This window comes from Castanea sativa, chromosome 3, assembly GCF_040712315.1.
Source record: "Castanea sativa cultivar Marrone di Chiusa Pesio chromosome 3, ASM4071231v1".
In the NCBI taxonomy this organism is placed as follows: domain Eukaryota; kingdom Viridiplantae; phylum Streptophyta; class Magnoliopsida; order Fagales; family Fagaceae; genus Castanea; species Castanea sativa.
The window spans coordinates 7,744,530-7,764,027 of record NC_134015.1 but is presented as its reverse complement, the minus strand read 5'-3'; the positions used below and the strand labels follow the sequence as shown (position 1 = coordinate 7,764,027).

General features: G+C 32.1%; 1 protein-coding gene across 1 annotated transcript; it reads left to right on the top strand.

The window, feature by feature from the left end:
• Positions 1–8,775: 8,775 nt before the first annotated feature.
• Positions 8,776–11,446, top strand: LOC142626782 (acetylajmalan esterase 2-like). The gene is made up of 5 exons (XM_075800486.1): positions 8,776–9,055; positions 9,952–10,167; positions 10,499–10,647; positions 10,742–11,015; positions 11,114–11,446. The coding sequence occupies exons 1-5, from the start codon at positions 8,776–8,778 to the stop codon at positions 11,329–11,331; spliced, it is 1,137 nt and encodes a 378-aa protein (XP_075656601.1). The 3' UTR covers positions 11,332–11,446.
• Positions 11,447–19,498: the final 8,052 nt, after the last annotated feature.

Here is a 19,498-nt window from a genome sequence, read left to right as displayed (position 1 = left end):
TTTTTAATAAAAAATTAAACATTGATGCAATCCTTTTGTATTACCCACCCAATTTAATCAAGTCTAATGGATAGATCAAGTTGGAGACTTGTACAAACATTTTGCAACACTTTTCTTTTCATTAATTGATGACTTGGGTTTCCTTGGAGCAGGTGGGCACATGATCACTGGACTATGGGGTTCCTTCCACTTTGCACTTTACTTTGTTCTATTCTTTCTCTTCTGCTTATTGATCTTGAAGCTCAATAACGGGCATAGGAGACCTGTTAGAAACCAGTTTGAATTGTTTGGGTAATAGAATAGGTTGTCCAATGTGTAATTTTTTTTAAAATTTTTATTTTTATTTTTATAACCATGTTAGTTAAAACATGCCATGTCATTGTTTCATTAAACCTATAAACAAAGAAACTAACAGAAGATAATGGAATGACCAATAACACTCATTTTTTATCTGTAGGGATCGATAGTGCTCACACTTAAAACTCAGGGACCAAAAGTGCTTGGTAGGTAAACTTTAGGGACTAATAGTATAATTTCGGCCTTTTTTTTCACAATTATTAATGTGGCTTATTATGACAGTACATAATAAAATTGTGTTAATAATAGTCGTCCCATGTGACAATGATGTTGTTGAAATCAAATCACAGCTTATCACCTTAGTAAGTTGTTTTAAGAAAAAATTTATGTTCCTAGCATTGCTTAAACAGTATTTTCTCGCATCCATAAACAATTAAACATGGGATTAAATTCATATTTTTGTAAAAAAAAACATTTAAGAGTCGTTTCACCATCTGTTGGTCATGCCTAAAGGACACACCCTTAATAGATCTGATGACCACTTCTCCATGATCATGCAACTATATATAGTCATCAACCTGGTAATTAAGTCATTAGTTTCACTTGATATATATGGTGCTCTTTGCAGTAGTCATTAGTTTCAACTTTCAATTGATATCGTGGAGATTTATTTTATTTTTTTCCCGGTTCGATATAATTGGATTTTAGACTTTTTAGATATTATTTCAGTAAAATGTGTTAATATATATAGCTATTACCTCAAAACCTTAAAACTTTTTCATTTTTTTTATTATATGTACAGATCAGATTAAATATATATATATATATATATATATATATATATATATATATATAAAATTATGGTATTAACTATTAAGCAATTAAACTTCAAATAGAATTTTAAAAAATAATTAAAATTATAAAATTGACATGGTAATAGTAATTATTACCGACAAAAAAAAAGTTAATAAGCCTTACCTTTTGCCTTAGTTAGGATATATGGTAGGAATTTGCATTTAAATTTTATTTTCCCCTTACAACAAGTGGAAAAAGGGATTTAGCATTGAACATAAGAAAAAGCAAACAATATCATTAAATCATAAGATTCTTGTCAATCAACTAAAAATATTAAGGTTAATTAACAGAAACTAGAAGTTTTATAACTATTCATGGTAGACTTAGTGAAAAGTAGAGTTTTAACTTTTAACTGAAAAGCTCTTTATTTTTTTAGGTGTTTGGCAAATTACACTTGTCATCAAGTGGAGTCTTCCTTAGGCTCATGATAGGGCATTGAGTATTGTACATTGCAAGTGTTTGAGATGTGCAAGTGAGGTGGGACTTGGGAGTTGCACTTGTTGTATATGTGTGTATATACATTTAGGCTGTAATATGAGTGCTCCAACTTTAATGATTGTATAACGAATAATGATTAAAGCATTTAAAATATAGTTCTAGTGGCTTGTTTGAGCGAAATAATTCTTAGGTACTCCCGAAATACAAAAAATAGTACTTTCTTCTCTTATATTTATGGTAAGGTCCACTAATTAAATTCATGGTAGAATCCATCATAAAGTGAAAGGAGGGAGCATCATTTCATTATAATCTAGAAATATCTAAGAATTTTCCGTTTGAGCGAAGTTATGGCATGCTAGAGTAAAGTCATTGTGCAATCACAATGCCAATCAAGAAACAAAATTCCTAGAACGATAAACAATGGCCTAAAACAATACTTCAAGTGAGTCAACTTGAGAGAGACTTAAGTGAGTACAGGTGGATATATAGACGTGTATAGGTGAGCTTGAGCGAGGGCTTAATGTCACGACCCAAATTCATGGAACATGAATTTAGATGCATGACTAACCTGTTGAACTTATATAACTCAGTAACCATAATTAATCCAAAATAAATTAAAACTCCAAAGAAACAAGTACTCTTAAAATCCTCTTACAAAAAATCTAAACTCCACAAATTGAAATTAATCTCCACTATATAAAACATGCATTACAAAATAAAGGTAACTGAAATTCTATAAGTTTTCAAGTAATACTGAAGTCGCCTACAACTTCCATGCTCTACCTTGCACCTTACAAAATGATCCAAAGATTCTATATTCCCAACTACACTTTAATCTGAAAACAGTAATTAATGGGGTAAACCACACATCTAGTAAGTAATTATACATAATAAACATCGGAATAGAGTCAAGTAAAGCACAAGTATTTTGATTTTTCACAAACTCATTTAATGATATCAAAAATAATTATTCCACAAAACACATAATGAATCACTTAATACATATGTAATCACATATTAAAATCATTTGAAATCACATACATATAATTGATTAGAGCACAATGTCACATACACATCACATACACATCACATATTTTTTCATACAATCCTGTGAGTGGATACCAACATCTAACCCCTGTTGGTAAGGGATCAACACATATTCTTCCATACAATCCTGTGAGCGGATTTACACATATATCTGATCAATTCTAAAAATACTCATTTTGAGTTACATATCACAAAAAAAGAAAAAAAGTTTATACATCGCAGAATAATTTTCATAATATTAACAATTATTCCAACAATAAAGTCATATCGAATATCTCAATATTAAATTGATACATAAATCAAAGGATGCTTGACTCCCCTAGGGAACAAATAGGAATTGAGGAATTTATACAAATATATTACAATTCATAAGTAAATCTGAAATTTCAATTGCTAAAAGAAACATTTTAAATACCATTTGGAGAATAGGAATATGGTTTTGAAATCACTTGGTTTTAAAAAATTAAAGAACAAGGACATTTTTAGAGAACTTACTTTGAAACTCAATTATTTTCGGAAAATAGTTTAATTTAAAAATCATTTTTTAAACGAGATTTGGACATTTTAAACGTTATTTAAAATTCGAAGTATCTCATTAAAATATTATTTAATAGTCAAAATTTCTCTTTCAATGATACAAAAATACTTTTGACAAACTTAGAAAATATAAGTTTGAAATACAAAACTTTTGAAACTTTTAACTTCTAAGAACTTAAGGGACAAAACTTGTGTATATTATGCATTATTACTTATAGCACTTGAATCACTCTGAAAGTCCACCTGAAACACCCTTCAAATAGTCTCAAAATACTCTTAAATAAGACCTATAATCAATCATGGAAATATACTTAATATCTTCTACAAAATATAAAGCTTATAGAACTATACAAATGGACCCACTAGGATTATACTTTGCTGAACTAATAACACTTTCAGCAGTAAATTAACGTTTTTCTAATCAATGGTATTCTAATCAATAATACATCCTTGCATTAATCGAAACTCATTTTACCAAGAGGGATGCAATAGCTAACACTTCAGGATTTAATATATAATCTCCAATGCAAATGGTGGGCCAAAACCAATATGATACTGTTCATGGATTTACATTCATTGACCCTACGGATTTAATATGAGAATTTTGGTATGAAAATATCACATTTGTCCTTATCCTTTTTAAAGAAATTGTAGTCGTGTCACTTGAACCCTTAAATGGTTCATTGTGTAGGAAATAGTCAACACCTAGGCAATGACTATTGAAGCTATCCATACGCCATCAGGGAATTTAGACTTTGACAAAAAGTAAGAGAGAACTAGTGGCACATGGGTGGGGTTGGCTGCTATTGTCCAACAATTTAGAATTTATGTTACGGTATATGGATCAGCCAAAAGTTCCTATTGATCTACTAAAGTGACGCTAGCCTTATCCATGGATTTGACAATTTTGGCTTTTGTTCTAGGGTCCGAACAGTGGCAACCTATAATTCCAGAATTATTGAAACACTGTAAAATCGTAATCTAAGAAATTACCAATTCAACAATTTACATATCACTAAAGTTTTCCATGATAAAATTTTAACTCCTTAATTCTTTGTTTCTAACGGTAAGAAATCATACCTTGAACAATCTGATTGCCTCTTCAATTCTATGTGCTCTAAACTCCAAGGAAAAACTCCTCTTAGCCTCTTTGATAAAACCCTTCCTATGAAAACCCTGATTATCTCTTCTTCTATCCTGTAGTTCGTATTAGAGATGTGGGTTTAGTGGGGTAGCGGGTTGTAGTTATTAATAAAAATAATACTTATGGCCCAACAATTATATTTAAAAGAAAACTTAATAATAACCTCAAATAAAAGTACGTGGGATATTATACTTAATCAATTAATGGTCGCTTGAGCGAGATAGTTATAGAATGTGCAAATTATGGGAAATACAAAGAAAATGAGACTTTTTTTTTTAAAAAAAAAAATTCTCTAATGGCTAGGGCTGTAACGATCTAGGTTTTTTTTAGTATTAAATGTTAAAGCTTAAACAAAGACTACAAAAAATGGTCAAACTTAAGTTCATTAAAAAGTCTAAAAGTTTGAGCTCAGCTTGGCTTAACTTGATTCAAATCAAGCTTCAATTGAGCTCAATATCAAGCTTAAACTCAAGCTCAATATCAAGCTTTTGAGTTCGAGATCCAATACAAGTATATTATCACACTCACATTAAGCATATCATTAAGTCTATTTTGGTTGGATGAGTAGTCCCAACTCCTAATTAATTAAAAGTTTATATGAGTTTATCTTACAAGTTCATATCAAGCTTATTACCAAACTCATAAAAGAGCCTAGGTTTGACTTTTTTTTTTTTTTTTTTTTTAATCGAGCCCAGCCCTATTGTTCACGATCATGTTCATAAACATTGTTTTTTCCTTTTTGCTTGGGCTTGACCAATTGATTAAACAAGAATAAACTAAGGTTCAAACTTAGCTTAGTTCTTAACAAATAAACATGAACAAGCTTTTTATCAAACCAAATTTGAATTGTTTATGAACAACTTAATGAATTTACAACCCTACTAGTGACCAGTAACAACCAAGACATGTTTAGAAGGCTTGTATCAATTGAAGTAACTTTTCAAGTTCACCTTTTCAAAGGCCACGCTTCACCTATTTAATTTTCAACATCTTCTTTCTTTTTTTTAACTTCTCTTCTCCATATTATATTAGGAAAAAATACACTCTTCTTCTTCCTATTAAAGTCCCTGTGTTGATTTCTCTATTCTATAATCCTGCATAAATTGATTATTTCATCATATATATATATACACACACATATATATAATTCCAGGAATCAATTTATGTTTTATTGTGTATTTTATAAATCTATGATGGATATCGGCCCAAGTACCATAGCATAATATACATAAAGTGATGGGAAACTGAATTAAAAACAGTACTCGCTAGATGAATCTAAATCTATTAGATGTTTATTTAGTGTTATATATAAGAATTAATCTTTATAGTGTAGCATTTTGGTCCATTATTCGACCTACTTCAATCTAATTAAGACCATTTCCATGTCCCATTCAGTCCATTTTCACCCACTTTGATCTATTTGGTTCACTTTAGAAAAAATATTAATCAAACACGCCAAAAATAATAGAATGTTATATTTATAGAGATTAAAATATTTTTAAAAAAAAATACTTGAAGCAATTGTTGCTTTATATGTGTGTGTGTGTTACACCTCATATTAGTTTTTTTAAACATGAATTTTTAATGCTTTTATAGATTTTGCACCCCATTAGAGAAAAATTTACAGGATTTTCCAAAGATTGCTAGCGGTAGAATCCGGGTTTGGTTGTATCTTAATTAAATGTATATGTCTTATGTGGGGATAAAAGAATCAGATAAGGGTTTTGGGCCATGGGCCACATTCGAGGATGCCAAAGAGCCTGAGGACAACCAAGTATTCATAAGGGCAAGTAGGTTGCTGGGCCGAGGAAGATGGCCGGTAGTGGCAAACAGGCAATGTTGTCTGAGGAGCTAAACTTCCTTAGATGATAGAACGGAGGTCTGGAGCCCGACCACCCAGCAAATACTGGGCAAGAGGCAACCATGCTTGGAAGGATAAACTTCAAAGAGAGGAGTCAATAGTGAACTAAGAAATATCTGAGAAGAAGGCTGTTACCACCACATTGAATGCTTTGCACCTAACCAACTGGCTGCATTTATATGGAAATAATGCCTAAACAATAATATTCAGCCTTACAGCTACACACAAAAACTTCAAAAAGGTTCTAATGGGACAAGCATCCAAGAGATCACTTACTTGATCAACAGGTGGAGGGCCAAGATGAGGGGAAGGAGAATGAGTATATAAGGGAAGGGATTCCATGACAGAAAGGGGGATTTGATCAAAAGGAGGGAAAAAGAAGAACTCTGTAAACTAAGAACTCTGTGTATTGGTGAAAGTTTGAAATTTATATATGAACATACCTTCCTCGGATTTGACCGAGGAGTGTTTTTCTCTTCAAATTATATGTCTCAATCATTATAGCACTAAACCAATCCATGGTGACTTATACTTGATTCATTAAGCCTTCACCTGTTAAATTCATTTTTTAACAAATTTATTGTTGTGGGCTTGTTGGCCCATCACTCACTTCTATTGGGCTGAGGGTCAATTTGAGTCCTTACATCTTAAAACTCATTAGCAAATTCAATTGGGTGGGGGTAAATGTCATCTTAAGAAAAAAGATTGTTTTTTGCCTAGGATATTTCATTTTATGTTTTCCATTTATTTCCTCTAAAATTCCCCACAACACTTGGCAAGGGCCAGTTGGTTATTTTGTTAATTCGTTAGTTAGTTTATTTATTTTTTATACTACTATTTAAGGAACTTCTTCTGTTTGGGATCCTCAATTTATATGCACAAAATACTCTCAAATTCATCGTTTCTAAAACTTAAATTATAGGGTTTGGCATGTAAAATTAGCATTTTAAAAACTCCTAATTTTTAGCTAAATTAAAAATTAAAAAAAAAAATTTCTCCCACCTCCACATTTCTCTCTCATGTTAGTTGCCAAGTATGTACTAAATACAACTTCTTCGTTTTGAATAAATATAAAAAAATAAAACTGCTTTTTTTTTTCCACAAACGTACAATTTTTTTTTATTATCACTAAACTGTTTTTTTTTCCACTTCCACATTTCTTTCTCATATTAGTAGACAAGTACTAATACAACTTCTTCTTAAAATAGCATAAAATAAAACTGCTATGAGTAAAATGTGTAAACTCAAAAAATAAAAAATAAAAAGCTTTATCGCACGCTTGAAGCGCATGTGATGAGGCTAGTTTATATAACTTGTCTTTCGATTCTTATCTCCCAAACCTTGTCTCCGACTTCATAGGTACCCTTCTTCCTACTATTCTTGTCTATAGCGGTATTGTACTAATTAGCCATAAAACAGTTTGCATTTTTTAATTAATTTAAATTTTATTTATATATAGGGTCATGTTAACACTTAATAGTGTCCTTAGAACTTTCTCAGGAAAAAAAAAAAAAAAAAAAAAACTCTTAGACCGATTGTTAATAAACAAATATGTAAAAGTTTTGACAATATTTTCACTGAAAATATAAAATAGCTATCAAAAATTCCATAAAAACTTTCTAAAAATATTTCCTAAATCAATGCCCTCAAGGCATTCGTTAACTTTTTACATATAAAAATATAAATAACGAACCATTTCAGTTTTAAGATCCCCTATAAATTTTAGACACCTTTTATTTATTATTCAAAATTAGCCATAAAACAGTTTTCATTTTTTTTTTGAATTATTTTAAATTTTATTTATATATATAAGATCATGTTAAAACTTAACAGTGCCCTTAGAATAATTGTTAATAAACAAATTTATAAAAGTTTTGATAATATTTTTATTAGAAATATAAAAAGTTATCAAAAATATTAATTCATTTTTTTCCATAAAAATTTAATAAAAAAAATATTTCTTCAATCAATACCCTAATTAAGAACATTCGTTAACTATTTCTATATATAAATATAAATAACGAACCGTTTTCAGGTTTAAGATCCCCTATAAATTTTAGACACCTTTTATTTATTATTCAAAAGACTGAGAGCTTTAAAAGCTCTAATTTACAACCATATATATGACCATTAAAATGGAATGAGAAAGATTCTAGTTGGATATCTCATATCCCCCATGAGCAATTAAACTCCTAATAGAAGTTCCGACCAAACTAACAAAAAGGAAAAAAAAAAAATCCAAATTGAAATGGTAATAGTAATAATTGTTACCAACAGAAGGGAAAGACTAAAATGCATTAACTTTTGCCTTTTGGTTGTTCGGAATATAGGAGAGTACGTAATTTGTGCTCCAAGAAAATCGAGTTTAGCCACTGGAGCTAGTAACTACTATTCATTCAGAGAAACCAAAATCCAACATAAAGTACTAGAAAAAACAAACTTAAAAGTTAAAACACACTGAAGTTTCTCCTTATTTAGGTAAGTACTCCTCGTTTATACTTAATATATAAGACATGCACGACGTGCTAACTTAGCATGTATATAGTTTCATATCATAAATTATTCATAACCAAGTGCTTCTTTTCTTGAGCAAATTATGGCTACCACCAAATCAGTTTTTTCTTTGCTTCTCATCACTCTCATTGCTTTCTCTTTTCTTTTTGTTCCACATGATTGCACTAATGCAAAGCCCCTTAAGGTTTGCAAGTTTGATGCAATATATAACATGGGGGACTCTATCTCAGACACAGGCAACTTGATTCGTATGAAGACTCAGAACCCAAATTTGCCTTTTTTTCGGCTTCCTTATGGCCAAACCTACTTCAAAAATGCAACCGGAAGGTGCTCCAATGGGTTGCTAATGATTGACTATATTGGTAAGAATCATATCAAACTTAATATGTTGATGTTGATGTTGATGTTGATGTTAGTTTGACAAAAAGTAACAAAGAAAATACCTTGTTGCTTAATATTTTTATAAGGCTGTTCTTTTTGAAGGAATAAAGAAGCAAGAATATCTTTTCCTTCTATAATTATGTTGTGCTAGTAATAACAATAATGAAAATGATGGTGCTAATGGTAAACATGATTATGCTATGGCTGTGACTTAATGTCAAGAGATCGCATATTCCTCATACTTGTTTTTCTTTTTCCCCTAGATTCCTTCGTCTTGATCAAATTGTTTCAGGTTTTGATTTCATCTTTAATTTATTATTATAAAATAGGGATAATACACTTGCTAAATTATTGTTTTTATGAAGTAGGGATGTTTGCAATTACCACTCTTGTGGTGTGCCATTAAAACACTGAGCTATCGTGTGGTTTGATTTGTGGTTGTGGAGCCAAAGTCACCTATTAATGGTAAATTTAGAAAAAGAAATCTCTAACCCTCTTAACTCATACTTTCTCAAAATCTGACTCACCAATGACACATTCTCAAACTCAATACTAGTACTGAACGAAAAGAACATTTATGATGGGTGTTTTTAAAGCATACTACATAGGTGGTAGGTGTAATTATTCCTATAAAATACAAGTTCAAGTGGGGATTAGTTTGTGATGCTTATTCATTGCTGATGGCTTACTATAAAGTTCATACTGCACACATGTGAAAAGTCACTTGTTCTGTTTTTAGGCTATTAGTGATTTGTTGTGTTTGAATTTTATTTAGCCGAGGGAACTATACAAATTTTATTCCTCTGTTTATTTATTATTTTTGTAGAATGTGACTGTGTTATACTAATTTTTTTTTTTTGGTTCTATAATTTCACAGCTAAATCAGCTGGAATTCCATTTCTTTCTCCCTTTTTGGATAGGGATGCAGTGGCTCGTGGTCATGGGGTGAATTTTGCAGTGCTTGATGCCACTGCCTTGCCTATGAATGTCCTTACAGCCAATAGTATTCCATTACCACTTCATTTCAGTTCTCTCAGTGAACAACTGGATTGGATGTCCACCTACTTCAATGATACCTTTCACAATCAGGATGGTTAGCCTCTCATTTGAATTAAGAATGTAATACTAAGTTAAATGTAGGTGAAAATATTAGATTTGTCCCTAAAATTTGGGTCAGGTTCAAGTTTCTGAAATTTGAAAAATTCTTTTTCAGTCTTTCCAAAAATTGTAAACATACCAAGTTAGTCATTTTGTAAACTTTCCATTACAACAAAGTGCCCCGTGCTTGCAAATTTTGCCACGGAAGGCTATGGATCACAACCTGACTCAAATTTAGGGACAAAACCTATATTTTTGCCTTAAACATGTTTTCTGCTTTTTTTCCACTTTTTTAATATATAATTTTTTTTGTTGATGTTTGATAGATCGTGATGAGAAGCTTAAAAAAGCCTTATTCATGGTCGGAGAAATGGGAGGGAATGATTATAACTTTCTATTGCTCCTAGGCAAAACCATTGAGCACATCAGAGACATTGTTCCAGAAGTTGTCAAAACAATTAAGGACGCTGTCACAGTATGTTTTCTTTGTAAACAAAACAAATTCTTATAAGTTTTCCTTGCAAAATTGCTTACTATGATTATTGAGTCCTTATTCTATTACATTGTAGAGGGTCATTGGTTATGGTGCTGTAAGAGTGGTTGTCCCTGGAAACTTCCCAATCGGCTGTTTACCGGTTTATCTTACAATATACCACACCAAGAATTCAGCTGCTTATGATGATTTTCACTGCCTAAAGGGATTGAATAATTTGTCAATATATCACAATGATCTACTCAAACAAGCCATTGAAGATTTGAGAAAAGAAAATCCTAATGCTGTTATAGTATATGGTGATTATTACAATGCTTTCCAATGGGTTTACCAAAATGCTGCAAATCTTGGTGAGTCTCTATCTAATTCTGAAAAATTGCTAGAAAAATATATAACTGGATATGACAGAGATTCAGTAATGCAATTTTGGTTGTTTCACAATGGACAGGCTTTGATGCTTGTTCTGTGCAAAAATCTTGCTGTGGTGCTGGTGGTGCTTATGACTTTACCTTCGGAAAAACTTGTGGAATTCCCGGTGTACCAGTTTGTTCCAATCCAGATGAACGTATCAGTTGGGATGGAATTCATACGACACACAAGGCAAACCAGTATATGGCAAATTGGATCATCAATGATATCTTACCTAAGCTTCATTGCACAGTTTAAGTTGTTTTACTACATCTTGGCTTGGCTATAGCAAAAAGCTGGAAGGCTCGGGTGTTAGTATGTAGTAGATTATTAATTAATTCCCAAAGGAAGTTTATGATGTGAAGTTTCATATATTTGTTGACTAATTAAATTAAAATTTGTTTACTTTAAAAATAGGCCATCGTTTGTTGTATTTACAATTGATATATTTGTGCTCTTAACTTCACTGGAAAGCTTTAGTAGCATTTACAAATTAAAGTGCTCATATACAACTGGTTATTTGGGTCAGAGTCCTACGATTTACTAAATAAATTGGAATGTAATTGACTGTGGTGTTAATATAAAGAGTAACTCTTAACCCCTTAAATTTTGGATACAGTCAAGGCCTCAGAGCAGAATTCTGCACTGGCAGATAGGCTTAGCAAATATGGATTCACAAACCCTGGATTTAATATGCTTTTGAAGTGTCATTCGCAGTGTTAGCAGTGCATCATATGCATTCGATATATAGATTACAACTATGGCAATGTGACTGTATCAAATCACAACCTATTACCTTAGTAAGTTGTGAAATATATTATGTCTCTAGCATTGCTTTAAAAGTATTTTCTTGTATTCATACCCATGGGAAATTCAATTCTTTTTTAAGAGCCGTTTCACCATCTGTTGGTCATGCCTAAATAAGGACAGACCCTCGTTCATGGTATAGAATTGATGACCACTTCTGCAGGACCATGCAGCTATTTAGAGTCATCAGCCTGGTAAGTCATTAGTTTCACTTTATTGAAATGGTGCTCTTTGCGGTAGTCCAAGGTATATTTTTTTAGCACAAAGTGATAAAATTTACCTGAAACGCGTTGATATCATTGATTGTAGTAGTGTAATGTGCCGGAGTCCTTCCTTATCTTCAATGATATCATATGCCAATATCATGAGCTTCAATCTCTTGAGCAATGGATGCATGCTGTAATCCTTCCTATTCCCCTGGCTTAAGACCTCTTCTGAGTCACACAAAAATTCATTGGTTTTTATTCTTAGCATGGGATCAACCTTAGTGCAATCAGGTCTATTCTTAAAAGATTTCTTTGCAGCCTTTGGAGTTATTTATTGTTTTGAGTGTTAATGTCAATGCTATGCTGTCTTAATGTTGTTGTTAGCTGGTTTGATTCAGTTTGTGGTAGTTGGTTGTAATGCCTTGATTTGTTTGTGTCGATTCTTTTGTTTTTTTGGTTGTTTTTTTTTTTGTTCTTTTGGTGTTTTTGTTGTTTGATGTATTAGTATACTTTGTTGTGATAATAAAAAATTTCTCATTTAAAAATATATATAAAAAATTCCAACACTTGTCTTTTGGTTCAAAGGATGGTGCTTATAAACTTGTAATGCAGGAATCCAACAATAAAGGTTTTACTGAGGTGTCCCTATCAAGATCAATATTACAAGAGAAGTATTGAAAATAACTTTTGCAACACTAGACTTGGGGAATTCCAATTTCTGGACAGATTGGATCCACCATTGGTGCAAACTTCTTGAAAAAAATGTCAATCAAGTAAAAATTGGCAGTGTAATTGGATATATTGCTTAATGGATCTAATGTCAAGCATAGTGAATTCTTCAATTTAGCTTTTGAATGTATAAGTATGATACATTTTTAACAACATTAGCAAAGACAGAATTTCTAGTGCAGGGAAAATAGGATACATGGCAAGGCAAGAATGATTTTATATGTTCAAATCAACAAAATGAGTTACTAATACCAAATAATCTTTCATTCATACCAAGACGTCAATGCATAATACATATTGAAAAACATAGTACACATTTTTTCTAGCACAAACAAGATAGTATATGTTAGTCCTCTGGTCTCCTGGCCTTCACGGTAATGCTGCCCCATGCAATAGCTATTTTGTGTTTCTCTGCTTCATCACAATGACTACCTCTTTGAGGTCACCATTTGCATATTGAACTCCTTGACTATCAAGACCTTAAAATCTATTTGATCTTTGACGCTGATGAGCATTTCCCATCTCAATATATCCTAGGAAACACACATTTTCCCTGTGGCAACTGCTTCTAAGAAATGGGGTGTATTTTCACTTGGGTTTCAAAATTTAAACACGAATTCATCAGCTACTAAAACATTAAAAATGTAAACTCATGGCTTGCAAGGTTTAGGAAGAACTAAAAGTTGGTGAATGAGTCTTTATCAGCAATGCAATCTGGCTGACAGTAGTGAAAGATCTATACATTGTGAGATATCAACATCAAAAGCAAAAAAAAGGGTACAAAAAAAATTTTGTAGTTCAAGAATGCAAGTGGAAAACACATTTATTCTCTAGCTATATGAAATGCAGTAGAGGGGTCCATGATTCCTAATGCGTCAAGCAACATTTAGGACACTGTCATGCATTCATGAAACAGCAATGCTTTGTAAAAGCAAAAGCAACATGACACATTTATATCATTGATTTTAAATACTGCAGTTTGAAATTGTTCAGATGAATTTGGATTCTGTACAGTCAAATTATTGCAAAAACCTTTGTTGACTCAGGGTCCGTTTGGATAGAACTTATTGCTGAAAACTGAAAACACTGTAGCAAAATAATTTTTAAATGTGTAAATGGTACTGCGGGACCCATTTTTAATAAAAAATTACTAAAAACGTACATGAACAGTGCGCGCACTGTGCACGCACAGTGCGCGCACTGCATGCACAGTGCGCGCTTGTCCCCCGCAGCAGAAAAAAAAAAAAAAAAACGAAACGCAGACGCAGCATAATAAGCTGGATCCAAACCAGCACTCAATGTATTTAATAATGTACTAACCCTTCTATTTAATTGCCAGTGCACTCACTAGATTTTCAAAATGAACAGGATAATTGACTAATTTTCATTGAATGTGACCATGTGAGCACATTTGACCGAAAAAAAATATATTCTTTTCAAGTCAAATATTTGTAACTTTTTTCACCAATCAATCTTATGGAGATACCATGCTTTTGAGATTTTCATGCCTTTACATTAATTTACCTTAGATATCAGTTATAAAACTTGAAACAGGAAAATCAACAATATAATAACTCTTAAGGGCACAATATTTTTTTCAAAATTATTTATATCAGAGAAAATAAATATTAGTCCAATTATACCATATTATCTCAACACTGGTAATAAAAATGTAATAAAATGTTTGTCCCTAGTGTTACGAGGGAACCAATACAATAATTGTAAGAGGCTATTGAATTGAGTTGTGTCATTGGCATTGCATATAGGACCCTACTTGTTTCAGCTGCCTAGCATGACATTTGGACCTATCAGAGCACAGATACCCCACCATGTGACATAATCATTGCCAAAAAAATTTCTCTAAATTCGTGCATTGCGTGTCCAAATCCTTCCTTATATATTCCTTTGCATCTCTCTCTCTCTCTCTCTCTCTTTTACCGCATTGCTTGCAGTTTAAGGTTCTTACAAGTTTGGCAGCACTGCCTTTCTTTCTTGTCTCCCTCTCTCTCTCTCTCTCTCTCTCTCTCTCCCTTCCTCCTGACTTCAATTTCCAACACCCTAATGCCCTATCAAAAACCAAACTTCCTCTCATACAAACACACAAAGGAAAAGGAAAAACAAAAACAAAAAAACAACCTAGCAAAGTCCCCCACTTTCTAAGGTAAACTGGAAGTACCGCTTGCTTAGAAAACCATCTTTTTTGACTGCCAAAACTGGCCTCATCAACCTTACGCCATCTTACCACAACTCTGCCATTTGGGACAGGTTCAAACGTGTGTGTTTAGCTTCAGCTTATATGTGCTAGCTGCTCCGTACTACACCATTTTAACTGGAGCAAGCAGAGATTGGGGTCAGTACAGTTTGTTTTCATCATTTAACTTGGTCAAGCACGATAGGTGGAGTCAAAATTTAGTAGTGTTTGGTAAAGTTGCTCTAATAATATATATAGTTTGGGTTCTAAGGCTCAGTTTGGTGGTAATGTATATTATTTGGATTCTAAGGATCTGGTTGAGATTTATTTATTTTGTTGAAATTGAAATTTTTTTGCTGAAAATACCGTAGATAAAGATAAATGTTAGATGAAATAGTACAATAAGATCTATGAATAGTATCAAAAAGTACCATGAAATCTATAAATAGTAGTAAAAATAAGTTGAATAGCAAAATAAGTTGGCAAAAAATAAACTAGTTAAACAAATACCAGGAATATATGGTATAACTCTAACCCAACTTTCTTTTTGTTTTTAATAATAACTCTAACCCAAATTTTATATATATAAAAGCATATTTTCATCCATAAAAAGTTTGAATTTTTTTCCTTGCATTAAAATGCAATCTAATACTGTATAAATTTATTTCCAATTACATTTCTTTTATAAGTTTGAATGAATGAGTCACATGCGTGTAATCTCTTTGGGATAAGATTGCATCCATGGATCTTCCAATTTCTTTTAATTTTTAGCTGAATATGAGGCATGTAACATTTATATGATTTTGTGTAATTTGCATAGATCTTTCGAGATAATTAGATTTTTTAAAAGTCAAGTCTCTCACATTTAGATAAAAATTGGAGGTTTAAATGGGAGGGTTTCCCAATTTGTTCAATGCCATATGAAAGAAAATAGTCCTTTACCTTATGGATGAAATTACAAACTTTAAATTTAAAAACTTGAAATTATATTGAGACTAAATTTTATCCGCAAAAACTATATTTCAACCTATTTTTTAAAGTTGTTTCATTAATATTTTTTCGTTAAGCATCACACAATCTATGATGGTAAAAATTTTATCACAAGATCAAGACACTTCTGGTTGTTCTTTATGGATTACATATTTTATCCTCTCTTCCAAAAGCACTTGAAACTTGAAAGGTTATTTACCATAAAGCCACACCCAAGTATTATTGAACTTATTTTCTAAGCTCAAAAGCAACTTAGTATAAGAAAACATGCATTCATAAGTAGAGGGCTTGAGTCCTTTATTTATTTTACTTTAAGTAAAGATAATTTAATTAAGCAATTAAAGAGAGGGGAGGCCCCAGTCCATCACTATCCTCAAGCATTAAGATATAGGAGAGAAGAGGATATGGTGATGCATGGGTCTATCGATCCCACATACAAATGCATGCCCATGCAACAGATAATATTGAGCATGTACAATATTGTAATCCCAACATAGGAAAAAATAATAATAATTCTAATTGGAAAAAAATGTCATCCCAAATTGAGGAAAGATTTTATTTTTTGTTCCTCCTTTTAGTAAAAATTATCTCAAAGGACATTGATCATATGAATTTTGTCTCTTATAACATGTGAACTCTTCAGTTGATACTTGACAGGTAAACTACCAGACTGCGAGAGATTGAAAACCTTCTTCCCTTTCCTTTTCTGGCCCTATTACTATTGGGTAGCTGGAAGCCTGGAATTAGCTAGCATTCTACGTGGTTATGAAATTTCATTATCAATAACCAATGATAAGCTAGCCATTGTACCAGTTATCTGCTTGTCAGTGTAGATTGCTATTTACAAGTACTTATTATGTTCATACTTGGTTTAAATTACGTGTAACTTAGTTTTCAGGTTAACCCAGTGGAAATGGATTGCAATAATTTGTTGGATGCTTTATAGAGTGAGGACTAAAGAATTAAGGAAATCTTAATGGATGTTTTTTTAAGACAATGGTTAATAAACTATTTTTAAAAAAATTTTACTTTTTTTATTTCTTATAAAAATGATATCAAAACTTTTCTAAAATAGATTGTTAATTATTGCTTTAAAGAGCCTCATTAACATGACCTAAGAATTAAAAAGAATATCTAAGAGAGCTTAAAATTATAATCCATAGCTAACTCTTAGGCCCAGTTTGACAGAGGATAGGTTATACATGCTTCATCAAGTGGCTTTACTATTGCATTTTTTAAGCGAAAATGATTCGTATGTTTTTGCACACTCATTGATATTACATGCTCTCAATCCCTCTAAAAAAATGATATTACATGTTCATTTTTAGCAATGACAACAAGACTGAAAAACTTTCACTATATGATTTCTTTAACAAGGACATGCATAAGCCCATTGGTTCCATTACTATATATAAACCACATTCCAATGTAAAAGAAAAAATTAGGAGGAGAAAGTTTCTGGAAAGTGGTGATCCATTCCATTCCTGCTATTGGTGTGTAAGGGCTCTGGCTCTGCGTTAATCATAACCTTAAAGTACCTTTTGAACTGAAAGGCTTTTTTAAGCAAAGAGGAGGATGTTTGGGAAACCCACTAAAAAAGAGTTTTATTGGGTGTTAAAAGATGAAAACAATTTTAAAGTTGAAGCTAAATTACAATCAATGCTCATGCTTTATAAATTCAAAACTCTAAAATGCTATTCACTATCATTTATCAAGAACTCATATTAAAGAACTTTTCAAGTAAAGTTTTATATTGCAAAATATCTATCACTAAAACCTAAACTTTAAAGTTAAAAACTCTACTTGGGTACAAAATGCGCAACCTATGACAAACTGTGTTTTAGAATAATTTTGTTTTGTTTTTTCTTTGTTTTATATGAATTGTGTTCTGGAATAGTTTGGTACAGAAAAACCCTAAAGTCTACATGCGTGTATATAGTAGAAACAGTCCATGTGTGTGCTCTAGTAGCCTCTATCCTTTGGTCATAGTTATTGTAACAAAGAAAGTTGAGCCATAACTACAGTGAATTGAGAGGTGTGGGTCATCATTATCTAATTCATAGCCCTCATCCATACATGTCAACTCTGTCTCTCTTTCTCTCTCCCTTTTTCGCAAGACCCATCTACATTCCATATGTCACACACATATGGTTCTAGTAACCGATTAGAAAATAGTACTGTACCACAATAACTGTACAACAACTTTCAACAAAAATTAACACAATCATATCGCACATTGACACCCATTTTCAGTATATAATATCTATGCTAGTAATAGAGCAAGGACATGCATTTCAACAAGAAATGAAGGGTCATGGAGTAGACAAATAAATAAAGAGAGAAAAGTGAAGGTAGTGATATTCATATATAAAATAAAACTTTAAAGTAGTTTACACCATTGATATCTTACAAATTCCCATGTCTGTGTACCCTCATCTACTCCAATATCTATGCAACTATAGAGAGAGGACATGCATTCCAGCAAGAAATAAAAGGTCATGAAGTAGACAAATAAATAAAGAGAGAAGAGTGAAGGTAGTGATATTTATATATAAAATAAAAAGGAAGGTAGTTTATACCATCGATATCTTACAAATTCTCATGTTTGTGCACCTCTCCAAGTAGATGAGTGAAAGGGTGAGAAACCCATGTTGGAGAAGGGGAGCACGTGCAAAAGTTCACCTAGCCATCACTAGAGCTATAGCTTGCACGTGCCCTGCTTCTCCAGCAAGAGATACTCACCCACCATAACCATCTCTATCTTCTTCTTCGTGACCATATGTATGTAATAATTGATCTAATAAGACACTGCATGAAATATGTGAAAGAAGCTCATGCATTTATATAGAAGTCCTAGCTAGAGAGAGAGAGAGAGAGAGAGAGAGAGAGAAATGAGAGAGAGTGAGAATTAAAGAGATTGAGTCTTGAAGTGGGCATTCTTTAAAGGCCTCATATGAGATGAGAAGCAAAAGCAATCAAGGAAACAATTTTTCACCCCCCCAAGTGTTGCTGTGAAGAAAAAGTTAGACAAGTCCCCCCCAATTCTTAATGGACTTGGAAAATTTTTTTCAGAAGCCTCTAGGAACACTTTGAAGACTATGACTTTGTGAGACCAATTATCACTCTCTCATTTAATGGGTGAAATGCACTGTCCTATTGTGTCACTCCATGTTTAAAAGTAATACATATAGCTAGGCTCTATAAAATTATTGAATGCGCAGTTTTAGCGTCACAACAAAAAAACACAACTTGTACCACAATTTGCCTTATAGCGAGTTGTGGTTGATGGATGAGTGTCCTCGTATAGACCAACTATTACCTTTCACCAATTACAACTTATCATATGGGTAAATTATGGTATAAATTGTGTTTTTTATTATGACATCAGACTTTTTCCTTATTGAATAGCATTCCATACTAGATTTGACCCTGAATTTGACATGAGCCAGTGAATCTTATTCTTACCGGTTTGATCAACTGTTTGATTAGTGGTGTCCAATAT

Bases quoted from the DNA above. Each gene is read 5' to 3' on its own strand.
- LOC142626782 (XM_075800486.1), top strand. From the start codon at position 8,776: ATGGCTACCACCAAATCAGTTTTTTCTTTGCTTCTCATCACTCTCATT. The intron at 10,168-10,498 runs GTTAGCCTCTCA...GATGTTTGATAG, and splicing joins TACCTTTCACAATCAGGATG to ATCGTGATGAGAAGCTTAAA. The intron at 10,648-10,741 runs GTATGTTTTCTT...ATTACATTGTAG, and splicing joins CAATTAAGGACGCTGTCACA to AGGGTCATTGGTTATGGTGC.